The 13,298-nt window shown below is 35.5% G+C and overlaps 2 protein-coding genes across 3 annotated transcripts; both read left to right on the top strand.

Moving 5' to 3' along the window:
• Nucleotides 1-2,078: 2,078 nt before the first annotated feature.
• LOC105970189 (Ankyrin repeat family protein) lies at nt 2,079-5,016 on the top strand. Its single transcript, XM_012994995.2, has 2 exons — nt 2,079-3,524; nt 3,614-5,016. The coding sequence occupies exons 1-2, from the start codon at nt 2,811-2,813 to the stop codon at nt 4,895-4,897; spliced, it is 1,998 nt and encodes a 665-aa protein (XP_012850449.2). The 5' UTR covers nt 2,079-2,810; the 3' UTR covers nt 4,898-5,016.
• Nucleotides 5,017-7,970: 2,954 nt separating this feature from the next.
• On the top strand, nt 7,971-11,567 carry LHT1 (lysine histidine transporter 1). Of its 2 annotated transcripts, XM_088821398.1 has the most exons (9): nt 7,971-8,072; nt 8,217-8,308; nt 9,280-9,437; nt 9,532-9,915; nt 10,090-10,483; nt 10,588-10,693; nt 10,800-10,891; nt 10,988-11,056; nt 11,155-11,567. In XM_088821398.1, exons 2-9 carry the CDS (start codon nt 8,261-8,263, stop codon nt 11,251-11,253), a joined length of 1,350 nt encoding a protein of 449 aa, XP_088677524.1. In that variant the 5' UTR covers nt 7,971-8,072; nt 8,217-8,260; the 3' UTR covers nt 11,254-11,567. The 2 variants fall into 2 exon arrangements, with proteins under 2 accessions (XP_088677524.1, XP_012850461.2); XM_012995007.2 differs by lacking the exon at nt 7,971-8,072 and having other exon boundaries at nt 8,096-8,308.
• Nucleotides 11,568-13,298: the final 1,731 nt, after the last annotated feature.

Below are 13,298 nucleotides of genomic sequence, written 5' to 3'. Positions count from 1 at the left end.
AACTCACAATCGACTGATGAGTTAAGAATATAGAATAGTAGAAACAGACAGATGTATGTTTAGAACTCCTCCTCCAATTATAGCATGCATGCATGCATGTCTCTTTGTTCTCAAGTTGTTCACTTAATGTTTTCACAGCATGCTATGCAATTTAAGTTCGTTTTGCATGTGAGAGAGAACTACTCATCGATGCAATTTAAGTTGGTGAGAAATAATAATAATAATAATAATAATTGAAGAATAATAATAATAAAGTTATAAAAGTAGGTAGAGGTAGTGAGTGGGGTTAAAGTTTGATGAGAGTGGTGGTGTGGTGTCTACCAGTTGGAAAATTGTTTGTCACCTTCCAAATGGGTGGGGTGGGGGCCCATTTTTAAAGATCTTGTGACGACGATTACTGATTTCTGGTATCCACCCACTTACTTATATTTTACACATATGATTGATTAAGCACCAGGTTTATGAGTGGCCTAATTAAAAAAAAAAAAAAAAAAAAAAAGCAACATGTAATTAACTCCTCCATTGGTTTAATTGAATTTGTTATATTCGTAGTAGAACAGATTGGCATGCACTCCTTTTGTCCATCACCCATGTGACTGTGACTGATGAGATTGGTTTGTGTGATTTTTATGAAAGAAAAGCTTTAGGGGGCTTAAATTGAGATGAGATCACATGCATTATTACATTGAAAAGAGAAAGCAGGCCACTGTCGTCTGTCTATTTATACACATATGATATATCCATCCATCCATCCATTACTTGTTCATAAAAGTAGTTAATAAAGCTGCTTGCTTGCTTGCTTTTCATCACATGCATTCCCCCCCTCTCTCTCTATGTGGTCCATTTATTTATTGCATCATAGACAGTAGTAATTACATAACAAGACATAAGCAGCATGTTCAATTGTGTATGGGGAGAGTGAGTCACGATTTTAGATAATTAATATAATTAAACCTAGCTAGTGTGATATCCGAGGCCCATATTTCTTTGGCGCCAACGATCACGACCCCTTGCATTGGCAGGCAAAACCAAATTATATATCCTCCAAAATTAACAATTTATATTTTATACAATTAAATTGTCTTCTTTCTTTATTATAAGGGAATTAGTTGTTTAATTTGCAGGCTACAGTTTTCAAGAATGAATTGCTTTGACCCAACCACGTATTACTAACTATTTCTGACTTAAAAGTGAGTTTTTAGTAAAACCCAAGAATTATGGATACTCCCAATTTTACCCCATAACCAAGAAATCAACTCTTGTCTTCTTTTTATTTCTTTACACAATACTTACAATGTGATTCTTTTGGTTCGGCCTGCAGCTTATTATATTAATATATATATATGACTTGTCCTTTTTCTCTTTCAACAAAAACAGCTGTTCTAAGTTCTAACTCATTATTATGATTAACATTAATTACCAAAAGGTGAGATGGTATGTAAAAGGAAATTAAAATCGCAGGTTTAAATGACTATTAACACCGACATTTTAGTTGAAAATTCGTTATTAATTAGGTTGGGCAAGCTAAGCTATCACCCAAATTTATAATATTAATAATGATCATCATATATCTTGTCCATAAAGTTTAAACTAATTAATATTTTGTGGATTAGGTCCAAACCATCTTTTTATACGTGGCGTGGCCTCAAGATGAAGAAGAAGAAGCAGCAGCCAGTGGAAACTACTACTATATATAAAGAAAGAAGGTGACTACTGACTAGTCTTGATTACTATTATATATATATTATTTTGATTTAATCCGATGATCTTCTTCTTAATTATGTTTGACAGTCGCATGCATGTGTCTTTGACGCCCGCCCGTTAACTACATACATATATACCCTGGCTGTTAATTTTTAAAAGTATACACTAATAATAAATGTATAAATATAATATATGTATAGAAATACAAAATACCATCTTATAATTGTATTCTTCTTGATTGGGTCAAGCTACAATATAAATCTTGAAGAGGCCACACCACACGGATTACTTGATTATATATAGTTTGGTTATTACTTATTAGTAATTGAATGAATAATGGAATTAATTAATTAATTAGTGGAGATGGATAGATATATGAGAGGAACCAAAGAAGCAGGCATCAATCAGTCTTTATTTTTATCATTCATATATTATATTATACATAATACGAGGACCCAACTGCAATAATTTGTCTAATCTAACTATTCTCTTTTAACTTTAATTTTTTTTTAATTAATTAATCAATTCCTAGTTTGGAGATCGATATACTATTTTCTTTAGTGGGTAGGGAAAATGATGGCTTATTTCCTAACTTTTTAATTGATGATTAATAATAATTATGATGATGAAGCATCATGGATCTCTCTAATAAAACATTATCATTGTGGCAGGCATGTGTTTATTCCTTAATTACTCCTCCTCATCTCCACTTTGTCTGTAAAACTCCAATAAATCTTATTTGCATTTTCACCTTATATATATCTATATATAGTGAGTTAAAGTGGGTAGGGCCTGCCTCATTATTCTGTTTTAAATTTATATTTTCCTTTTTATTCCATTCTTTTCAATCATCTCATTGAAAAAGCTTTCTCTTCTGTCTTTGAACAAAGAATCTTATTACAGTATCCTCTTCGTCTTTGGTTTTTACTCAAAGGGTTTAAGGTTTGTGTTCAATACTGAAAAAGGTATCATCTTTATTGCTCAAATCGGATTTTAATTTGACCAAAGGATTAATCTCATCAACATAACCTAGTGTCGGATTCTAAACCGATCGAGTCAAAAGGTTATTATTATCGCTAATTTCTATATTTCTTCTCTCTCTGAAAATGTCTCCTCCAACGTACTTCCCTCTGCGATGGGAAAGCACCGGAGATCAATGGTGGTACGCCTCTCCAATTGATTGGGCAGCAGCCAACGGCCACTACGAGTTAGTGCGCGAGCTCCTCCGCCTCGACGGCAACCACCTCATCAAACTCACTTCTCTCCGCAGAATCCGCCGCTTGGAAACCGTCTGGGATGATGAACAACAGTTTGACGATGTCGCCAAGTGCCGCTCCGACGTTGCTAGAAAGCTCCTCACCGAGTGCGAAATCAAGAAAGGTAAAAACTCCCTCATCGGTGGTGGTTACGGTGGCTGGCTACTGTACACCGCCGCCTCCGCCGGGGACCTGAGTTTTGTCCGAGAATTGCTGGAAAGAGAACCCCTTTTGGTCTTTGGTGAGGGTGAATATGGCGTCACTGATATCTTGTACGCCGCTGCAAGAAGCAACAACTCCGAGGTTTTCAGGCTGGTTCTTGATTTTGCCGCCTCACCTAGGTTTGCCACCGGCGCAGGAGGGGCGGTGGAGGAACACATCGGAGAGGTCCCTTCTGCTTATAAGGTGGAAATAATGAATAGGGCTCTCCACGCCGCCGCAAGAGGTGGTAATCTCCGGCTGTTGAAGGACCTTCTCGGTGATTGCTCCGATGGTATTTTGGCTTATAGAGATATTCAGGGAGCAACCCTCTTACATGCGGCGGCTGCCCGCGGTCAAGTTCAGGTGACTTTCTATAATTTCAATCTCTTTTAATTGTTATAAATTGATTTTCAGCTTTGTAATAATCAATCTGCTTGTATTGACAAACGCAGGTGGTGAAAGATCTCGCATCATCGTCGGAGATAATCAACTCCACAGACAATCAAGGCAATACAGCATTACACGTGGCAGCTCACAGAGGCCACCTAGCTGTTGTAGAATCCCTAATTCTCGCATCACCTTCTTCAATCAATGCTGTAAACAACGCCGGAGAAACTTTTCTGCACTCGGTTGTTGCCGGTTTCCAGACTCCCGGTTTCAGGAGATTGGATCGCCAAATCGAACTGATGAAGCATTTACTATTCGGACAACTTTTCGACATAGAAGAAATCATCAACAGGAAAAACAAAGCCGGCAGAACTGCCCTTCATTTGGCGATTGTAGGGAATATCCACTCCGATCTGGTTGAGCTGCTCATGACTGTGAAGTGCATTGATGTAAATATACGGGATACAGATGGAATGACACCGCTCGATATTCTGAAGCAACGCCCGCATTCTGCATCGTCCGAATTGCTAACGAGACAGTTGATATCTGCAGGTGGGATATTCAGTTCGCAGGACTACTCTGCAAGAAGAGCTATTGCATCACACATCAAGAGGCAGAGTATAGGGAACAGTCCAGGCACTTCATTCAGAATAAACGACGTTGAAATATTCTTGTACACAGGGATCGAAAATGCATCGGAAGGGACTCGTAGTGTTGGATTGAGCAATTTGAACTCACCAGAATTGACAACGAGCCAACACGGTTCGCATATAGGGAATCCCAGTCCTAAAAGGAGCACTACGAGTATTATAAACGAGCGTTTGAAACGCCTCCTCCATTGGCCTAAGAAGAGAAATAGAAATTCTAGTTCGGAACAAGTGCCGGTCCCGCTTCGTCAGAGATTCTCGAACAACAACAAAAGAGCGCTTTCGGTTAGGAGCAACTTAGAAAGTCCGATGGCAAAGAAGAAGCTGGCTTCGGGGGTGATGCAAGGTGTTATGGAGGCTGTTCCGAATTTGACGGTGCCACATCATCATGGGAGATCGCGTTCGAGTTCGATGTCGAAACTGTCATTCTCATCGCAGAGTTCGTTGGACACTCAGAAAGGAGTTCAGATTGAGAATGAGATGGCGAAAATAGCGGTGGGATCTAACACAATAAATGAGGAAGGGGGGCAGCCCCCCAAGAAACCGGGGCACAGCAGAAATGGTAGTGGTGTGGTGAATATGAGGTTAATGAACCAGTATCTATGCTTTGGTGGTCCAAGCCAACAACAACAACATATGGTGGAGGGTGGTGATCCAAAGCCATTTGAGATATATGAACGCTCTGTTCTATCAGCTGCTTAAGACAATTGTGAGGAGTTGAGATAGTTTTTCTTTTCAGTGTACAAAATGAAATGTGCCTTTATTAATATGTGTTGATTAAGTTTGTTGCTGTGTTGTGTTAATTAGACTCTTATTGTTAATTCAGGTTGAGTTCTTTTTTTTTTTTTTTTTTTTTTTTTTTATGGGAGTTTAATAATCACACTATTGGAGGGATTAAGTATCTATCATAATTCATAAGGGGTTGAAATTGAATGTTAGATGGAGCCCATCTATAAGGGATATATATATGGAGTACAGTGGAAATATATCTAAAGAAATGATTTAGTTGTTGGGCCCATCTATAAGGGCTACCAGTTTTTTTAATTGTGGCCCACATTAGTTTCACTCTTCATATAGTTTTTAGTATTGGCCTTATTTTCCAGCCCAATTTCGATATGTTACTTGTCCGGTTAACCATAAATAACAAAGTATACTTCAGCCCAATTTTTTAGCTGGCCACTATTACTTCAATATGATGATGGATAACTGAATTCAGCACTATCTACTTTCCATACATATTATTAGAATGACAATTGCATGTTCTGAATACAATATCATACTCTGCAATTCACAAAAATAAATAGAGTTTACTTTTCATTATATTGATAAATTCAATTGTTTATACATGATTAGAATGATCTGTTGCAGCAGTCGTTATGTTAGTTAGTTGTTTGGATGATAAGAGAAACGACGCCGATGACTTACAACAAACGTGTTATGAGTTTAACTATTCTCGTTCTATTTTCAGCTATTAGCCTATAAATAATCGACACGTGCCAGCTAATTAGCTGGATAGTAAGTTTAAATCAATAAAACCGATACCGCAAACCCTAATTAACAACAAATTAATTCCGGATATATTTTTTTGTTACATTTGCATGACACTTGTATGACGTTTTATCGTTATGACTTGGTAAATAAAGTTCAGGCTCAATCGTTCATTATATTAATTCGTCTGATGTCATAATTTAGAAAATTAGGCAACAATATAATATAATTAAATCAAAAGAATATTATTATTATTATTATTATAGAGTAGAAATTACGAAAACTATGCATTTGTCAGATTCCTCAAGCTTTGAATTGAATAATATGCTAGCATCACCCAAAAGAGTCCAACCATATATGTTAATCCAGTTTGATAGATGTGAATATGCAATTATAAATTTCAATGGATTAATGTATTTTGTAAAATCGAATTAGAGTTGAATATTGGAAGCACGCAGGTTATAAATAATTAGTCTTGTATTGTACTTATTTTCCAACGTAGATTTGATTTTAGGGAGATCGAGTAAAGTTGAATAAATTCCGGCTAGCGGTTACGATTATGGCAGCCAGCTGAATATAAAATGAAAATGAGTAAACTGCTAGAGTAGAATGAAGAATTAATCACAGGACAAAAACAAAAATAATAATCTGATCACAAGTTGATAATCTAAAATAGGATAGCAGCTGAGGGATTCGTACACGGCACATGGTTTAGTTGACTTGTGAGCTGCAACTTTGTTTGTTTTTGAATTCATTGACTTGGATTTCAGATCGATCAGCGCCTGTTATACTTTAATATTTGTCATACATGCATATATATATTTGATCAGAGTATTTGTAAGAATTATTTGATAAATATGGGACAAGTACGTTTTAATTACATATTAATTGTTGAGTGTTGACTACCTTTACTCAGTCGTCGTCCACCAATATAATGCAAGTCTTCGCTTATCTGTATAGCTATTGTTCAATTATTTCCATACCTGCCTGTAAGTTTCATCATGTGAAACCAATTAAATTCGTCTAAAGAATATATATATAGTCTATAGATGATGTCTTCAAATTTACCCTAACTTGTGATATGTGCAGTTGACGTTAATTACTTGTATTATTAGAATTTAGAAATGGAGTTGAGATGAAGTTTCAAAGAATGATATGAATATGATTGTCAAAATTCAGTGTAGACACAACTTTATTATTATGGTTTTCCCTTTGACCATTTTATTATTATTTTATTTTATTTTATTTTATTTTATGGGGGAAAAAAAGAAAAAATTGCAATGAAACAAGTAAAGTAGAATGGGAGAGATTCTTGGAATTAACAGGGAAATGTGAGAGGTACGAGATTCTAATTTCTAACCACGACTCTCAGCCAAAAGATATTTATCAAAAGTCAACCTTGTCATACCAACTTGTGTGGTTACTTGATTTTATTTTATTTCTCATTTCTCTGAAAATTCAATAAATGCAGGCACCAAAATTAAGCTTATAACCATGGATTGGGCCACGTGTTTGAATAATTACAAATATTTTTCAATGGTCTGTTTGTATTTTTTAATTTATCATTCTTAAAATCACAAGATCACGATGTCCATCGATACTAGCTAATTAAGAGCACAAAACAAATTGAAGGTCACAACAGTATTTCTTTCCATTTTGATTTTGTCCTAGAAATTAAAAATAGCCGTTACGTTATTAATTAATTAATTCCCAAGTTTGTTGAAATCAATGAAAGCTTAATATAAAATATGCAGTTAAAAACATAAAATAGACGTTGTCAAAATTTGGTTATTGGTGGATGGAGTAATTGTTATTAATAAATTGCATTTGATTAGCTGGACGATTTCTGGGATTCAGGAAAATCCGGAGGGCGATCGAATATATATAAACCCGGAATCTAATTAGGTTGCAGTAGCAGCTGGAATATTTAGTCTGTTATAATTAATAAGCATATGGAGATGGAGTATTATTATTATTATATATAGATTAATAATGTGATCGACATAATTTTTTGTTTTATGGAGTATCTATTAATAATTAATAATTGATAATTGATACAAGGTGTGAAAGAAAAAAAACAAAAAATGATCCTTTAAATAAGATTGCCGGCCGGGGTTGAGAGTTGAAAGTGTGTTAAGGTTCCTGGAATTTTCTTAGGAAAATACGACAGCATGGAAGGTCCTACTTCTTTCCTTTTTTTAATTTTATATTATTTATAATAAAATTCAAAATCTGTGCAGCTAATTATAAGTTTTATTATTATAAATGGTACTGCTGCTACTAGTCTCAAAAAGTCAAATATAAACGTCTACTTCAAATCCTCTCTCTCTCTCTCTCTCTCTCTCATAAGTTTCATCTACACTTGGGAAAAGTTGGCTATATAAAAAGGGTGAGGGACTGGACGACATTTTCAAGAAAGAGTTCATATATTACTTCATTCTCTTAGCTTGTTTATAACATATAACTAACTACTCCTCTCTCTTCTAAACTTCTCTCTCTCTCTCTCTCTTCAATTCTCTCTCTCTATCTATAGTTTAGTTTTGTTTGGGCTGATCGATCAGATTTCAGATCAGAGCAATGGGAACTCAAGGTCCTGATGATGGCAAGGCCTACTACTCCAAAAATGTAAGTTCATTCATATATATGTTAACTACATACATACATACATACATACATACATCCTCTATTCTAATTACATGCCTATATATCATTCTTTTTGTATGTAGAATGTTCTCGACTCTGCTCAAAGTTTAAACAACAAAATTAAGAAACAAAGTTATACAAAACACATGCATATATGCCCAACCGGCCAGTAATTATAATTATGTTATATTATTATTTCTTTCTTATGAAAATAAATCCAAATTAATTAGATTTCGTGTCCTCCGATCCGATCCAATGGGCGTGGCGTCTATATATATATGTATGTTAAAACCATGATCGATCGATCATGTTTGGAAGATGACATGCATCTCACTAACACATACATATATTCTACTAAAAAAAACCAGATTCACATACTTGCTTAGTCAACGTAACTACACTATTTTCACGACAACAACCTTTAACTTACGGCAATTAATTAAATGCTTTCAATTCTATTAAGAGTCTCTGTCTAATTACTTGTGACTCCATAATACATACTATTCAACTTTGCACATTTCATTTATGTTTGGCCTTAACTTATTTCATCCCATAACCACGTACAGCTGTATCTATATATATTATTATAATCAGATATATATTACGTATGGACACAGTCTCATTCATCCTTTTCAAATCTCAGAATACCTTTTAATTTGGCCTCAATGTCTACCTAATAATAATATCTCACACTCACAATAGTTGACTTCAATTTTCAATTTCTTGTTATATATAATAATACATAACTTCATTTTTATTGTTAGTCCAAAACGACGAAGCAATTTTTTAATAGACCAAGTTTAAACTAATTATTATTTATGGCTACAAATATATGATTGCCCGAATTAGTTTTCATGCCATATTTTGCAGTAGAACAGAACTGAAATCAAATAGAAATATAACCGGAAAAAAACTGAACTTGCATAAATATATATATATGAATGTATGTATAGGGTGATGAGAGGACTGCGGAAGAGAAGGCAATAGATGCATGGTTGCCAATAACTTCATCAAGAAATGCAAAATGGTGGTACTCTGCTTTTCACAATGTCACCGCCATGGTTGGTGCTGGTGTCCTCAGTCTCCCTTTTGCCATGTCTGAACTTGGATGGTAATCCCTACTAATTAATATTCCTTCCCACAATTATTAATGCAAATTACAAGGATGGATTTTCATTCCGTGTGTAATGTAATATTTTGATCAGGGGTCCCGGAGTATCAGTGATGATCATATCATGGATCATCACATTATACACATTGTGGCAAATGGTTGAGATGCATGAAATGGTACCTGGAAAACGTTTCGACAGATACCACGAACTTGGACAGCATGCCTTTGGTGAAAAACTCGGTCTTTACATTGTAGTACCCCAACAATTGATCGTTGAAGTTGGAGTAGACATTGTTTACATGGTCACTGGTGGAAAATCACTCAAGAAATTCCATGATTTGGTCTGCAAAGATTGCAAAAGCATCAAGCTCTCCTTTTTTATCATGATCTTTGCCTCCGTCCACTTTGTACTCTCTCACCTTCCCAATTTCAATTCAATCTCTGGTGTCTCTTTGGCTGCAGCAGTCATGTCCTTGAGGTAGGTACATCATATTACATATACATACATTAAACACACACACACGCACACGCGCACACACACACACACACACACACACACACACACACACACACACACACACACACACACACTCTTTTATATTCTTCAAGAAATTATGAAATAACGAATCTTGATTTTTTTTGTGTGGTGAAGTTATTCGACAATTGCATGGGGTGCCTCGGTAGACAAGGGAGTACAACCAGATGTGCAGTATGGGTATAAAGCTACGACTAAAATTGGTACGGTATTCAACTTCTTCAGTGCATTGGGAGAAGTAGCTTTTGCGTATGCGGGTCATAATGTAGTCTTGGAAATTCAAGCAACTATTCCTTCAACACCGGAGAAGCCATCAAAGATAGCTATGTGGAGGGGAGTTGTTGTTGCTTATATTGTTGTTGCCTTGTGCTATTTCCCTGTCGCCTTTATCGGATATTGGATGTTTGGCAATGAAGTCGACGACAATATTCTCATTTCATTAGAGAACCCTACCTGGCTCATTGCTATGGCTAACATGTTTGTTGTCATTCATGTTATTGGAAGCTATCAGGTAATTAGACATTATTCAACTCTGCTCTTACATTTTTGTTCGTACGAGGAAGTAATTAAATAATTAATAATATAACTCTGTTTTGGTTTGTACTGATGATGCAGATATACGCAATGCCTGTTTTTGACATGATCGAAACCGTCCTTGTGAAGAAACTGAAATTCAAGCCTACTTGGTATCTGCGTTTCATTTCAAGGAATTTTTACGTCGGTATGTTAAGCTACTAACAACAGTATTCGTTTGGCTACTGTTTCTTCTATTGGTTTTCAGTTCCGCAACTACTATGTTTACCAATTTATTTAAATCTTGTTTTCAGCATTCACAATGTTTGTTGGCATTACATTCCCTTTCTTCGGTGGGCTTCTTGGATTTTTTGGAGGATTTGCTTTTGCGCCAACCACATATTTCGTAAGCATGTTCATTTGTGTTATATAGTTTCAATGTCTTTTTTTTTTTTTTTATAGCAGCTGAATATATAAGACAAACGATTAATGTTTCCTTCAGCTTCCCTGCATCATGTGGCTTGCCATCTATAAGCCAAAGAGATTCAGCCTGTCTTGGATCGCTAACTGGGTAAGCTGTTACAACTCAAAATATCAGACATTCTTGAATTTGTTTGATGATTAAGAGTAGCTAGTGGCTGATGATGGTTTTGTACGTAAAAATTACAGATATGCATCGTCCTAGGAGTAATGTTGATGATTGTAGCACCTATTGGAGGACTAAGGCAGATCATAGTCCAAGCAAAAGGCTACAAATTCTACTCATAAGCATCTCGGAGATCCAATACTACATTACTACTATATGTATATTGTTGGAACACAGGAAATCAAGAATGTCTGAGAATGGTTGATTTGTGTGTTTGCTCTGACTATTCATCTTGGTGGATGTTTCCATATAGATAGATATAGGGGTCTCTTTATGTCTGCATTTATTGTGTGTATGTGTGTGTATAAATATGTTTACTGTTTTCTGGAATTTTTAATCCTTGAATGATTAAAAAGAAGAAAAAATTATCAGTGTAAAATTTAGAATACAATCATAATGTTGTACAATTCTAATGGAATTTGAGTTAAATTGATTTTGTTTATGGTGTTACTTATTATCCCATTTTTCTCCAATAACAACAAACGTCCAAAATAACAAGAGATAGAGTGATGAAAACACAGATAGAAAGGGAAGGATGAGGGCTGTACCTCAACTATTCATTCCGTGTAGCGATTTCAATTTGCCTTTTCCTAAGCCCTCGTAAAGGTTGTCTTTCTCCCTTGACAAATCCGTATTAACATTCTTCACTAAGGAAAGAAATATGAAAGCATATATGGTATATATAACATTACAGTAGAAAATAATATTTGATGATCAGTAGTGATGAGTTGGAGCCCTTTCCAAATATTGGTATATAAAACAAGTTTCTGTTTGTTTACCAATGTCAGCATGCATTTGTATGGTGGCAATCACTATGAACTAGACTTGGATTTTACAACATTATAAAAATTTATTTTTCTGATGATGTCAGCATTGGTTCTAATCTATAGAGAAGACGGTACTACTTATAAACAGCAATATGACCACATATAGTGCCTGTAGTTTGATTCCTAGTCGTGTTTCATTCGTGTTGTTTGCTTCAAGAAACATTAAACCATAGTCTGTCGCTACAACCTCTTGTTAATGCTCTTCCCATACAGTGGACAAATTTTATTTTTTTTTAAAATACAAAATTCACAAATTCATAACAACAATGCAAGACCGATCCTTTACCAATACCATGGAAACCAAGGGAGTACCCGATCATAACTCTTATATCCCACCTAATGTAAATCTACTTCGATAAGGAAACTTGTGATACAACTGTCATTCGATAGACACATAATCCAAATAGTTGTGATGGCTGATTACAGGAAACTTACCAATCTGCGGAAGAAAAGGCAATAGATGATTGGCTGCCGATAATGGTTGGTGCTGGTGTCCTCAGTCTCCCTTATGCTATGGCAGCTCTTGGATGGTTACTCTAACCTTCAATTCAACAACAACAACATGTAATAACAATAAAATATTAATGAAGCTACTTACATAAACGGAGTCACGTGATTTTATTTACATCTTATTTGTGAATTGTAATTCTTAAACATTTTGACAGATACCATGAACTTGGGCAGCATAGCATGCCTTTGGTGAAAAGCTCTGTACAGAGGGTGTTACTCGACGATTGCTTGAATATGGATATCCAGCTCGAAGCAAAAGTTTTTGATTTTTTCACAGCACTTGGGGAAGTGGCTATTGCCTTTGCGGGACATAATGTGGTGTTGGAGATTCAGGCAACGAGGAGAGGAGTGCTTGTTGCATACTTCATTGTTACTTTCCCTGTTGCTCTTATTGGCTACTGGATTTTCGGGAATAATGAGCAGGACAACATACTTGTTTCGTTAGAGAAACCTGCCTGGCTTATAGCTGCAGCCAACATGTTTGGAGTTGTTATCCACGTCATTGGAAGTTATCTGGTTCCTCAGTTTCATGACAGGTTTCCTTCTTATTACTGATCTATCATTAGTGCTACATAAGTTGTAAGATGATCTTAACCTTAGTTCATTTATTTTTACAATGTTTGTTGCTCTATAGATTTCCCATTTTTCGGTGGTCGGGTTTGCTTTTGCACCAACAACATACTTTGTGAGTGCACCAACATGGATGGATTTCTTATTTATCAATATGATAATTAGATGATGTGTGCACATTTATCAACACAATACAATTCATGAAATGCAGGAGGACAACAAGGCAAATAAAACACATCTTAAACTCCAAAGAAGAAACT

This window comes from Erythranthe guttata, chromosome 8, assembly GCF_056151865.1.
Source record: "Erythranthe guttata isolate IM_541 chromosome 8, IM_541, whole genome shotgun sequence".
In the NCBI taxonomy this organism is placed as follows: domain Eukaryota; kingdom Viridiplantae; phylum Streptophyta; class Magnoliopsida; order Lamiales; family Phrymaceae; genus Erythranthe; species Erythranthe guttata.
This window is presented reverse-complemented; position numbering and strand designations above follow the sequence as displayed.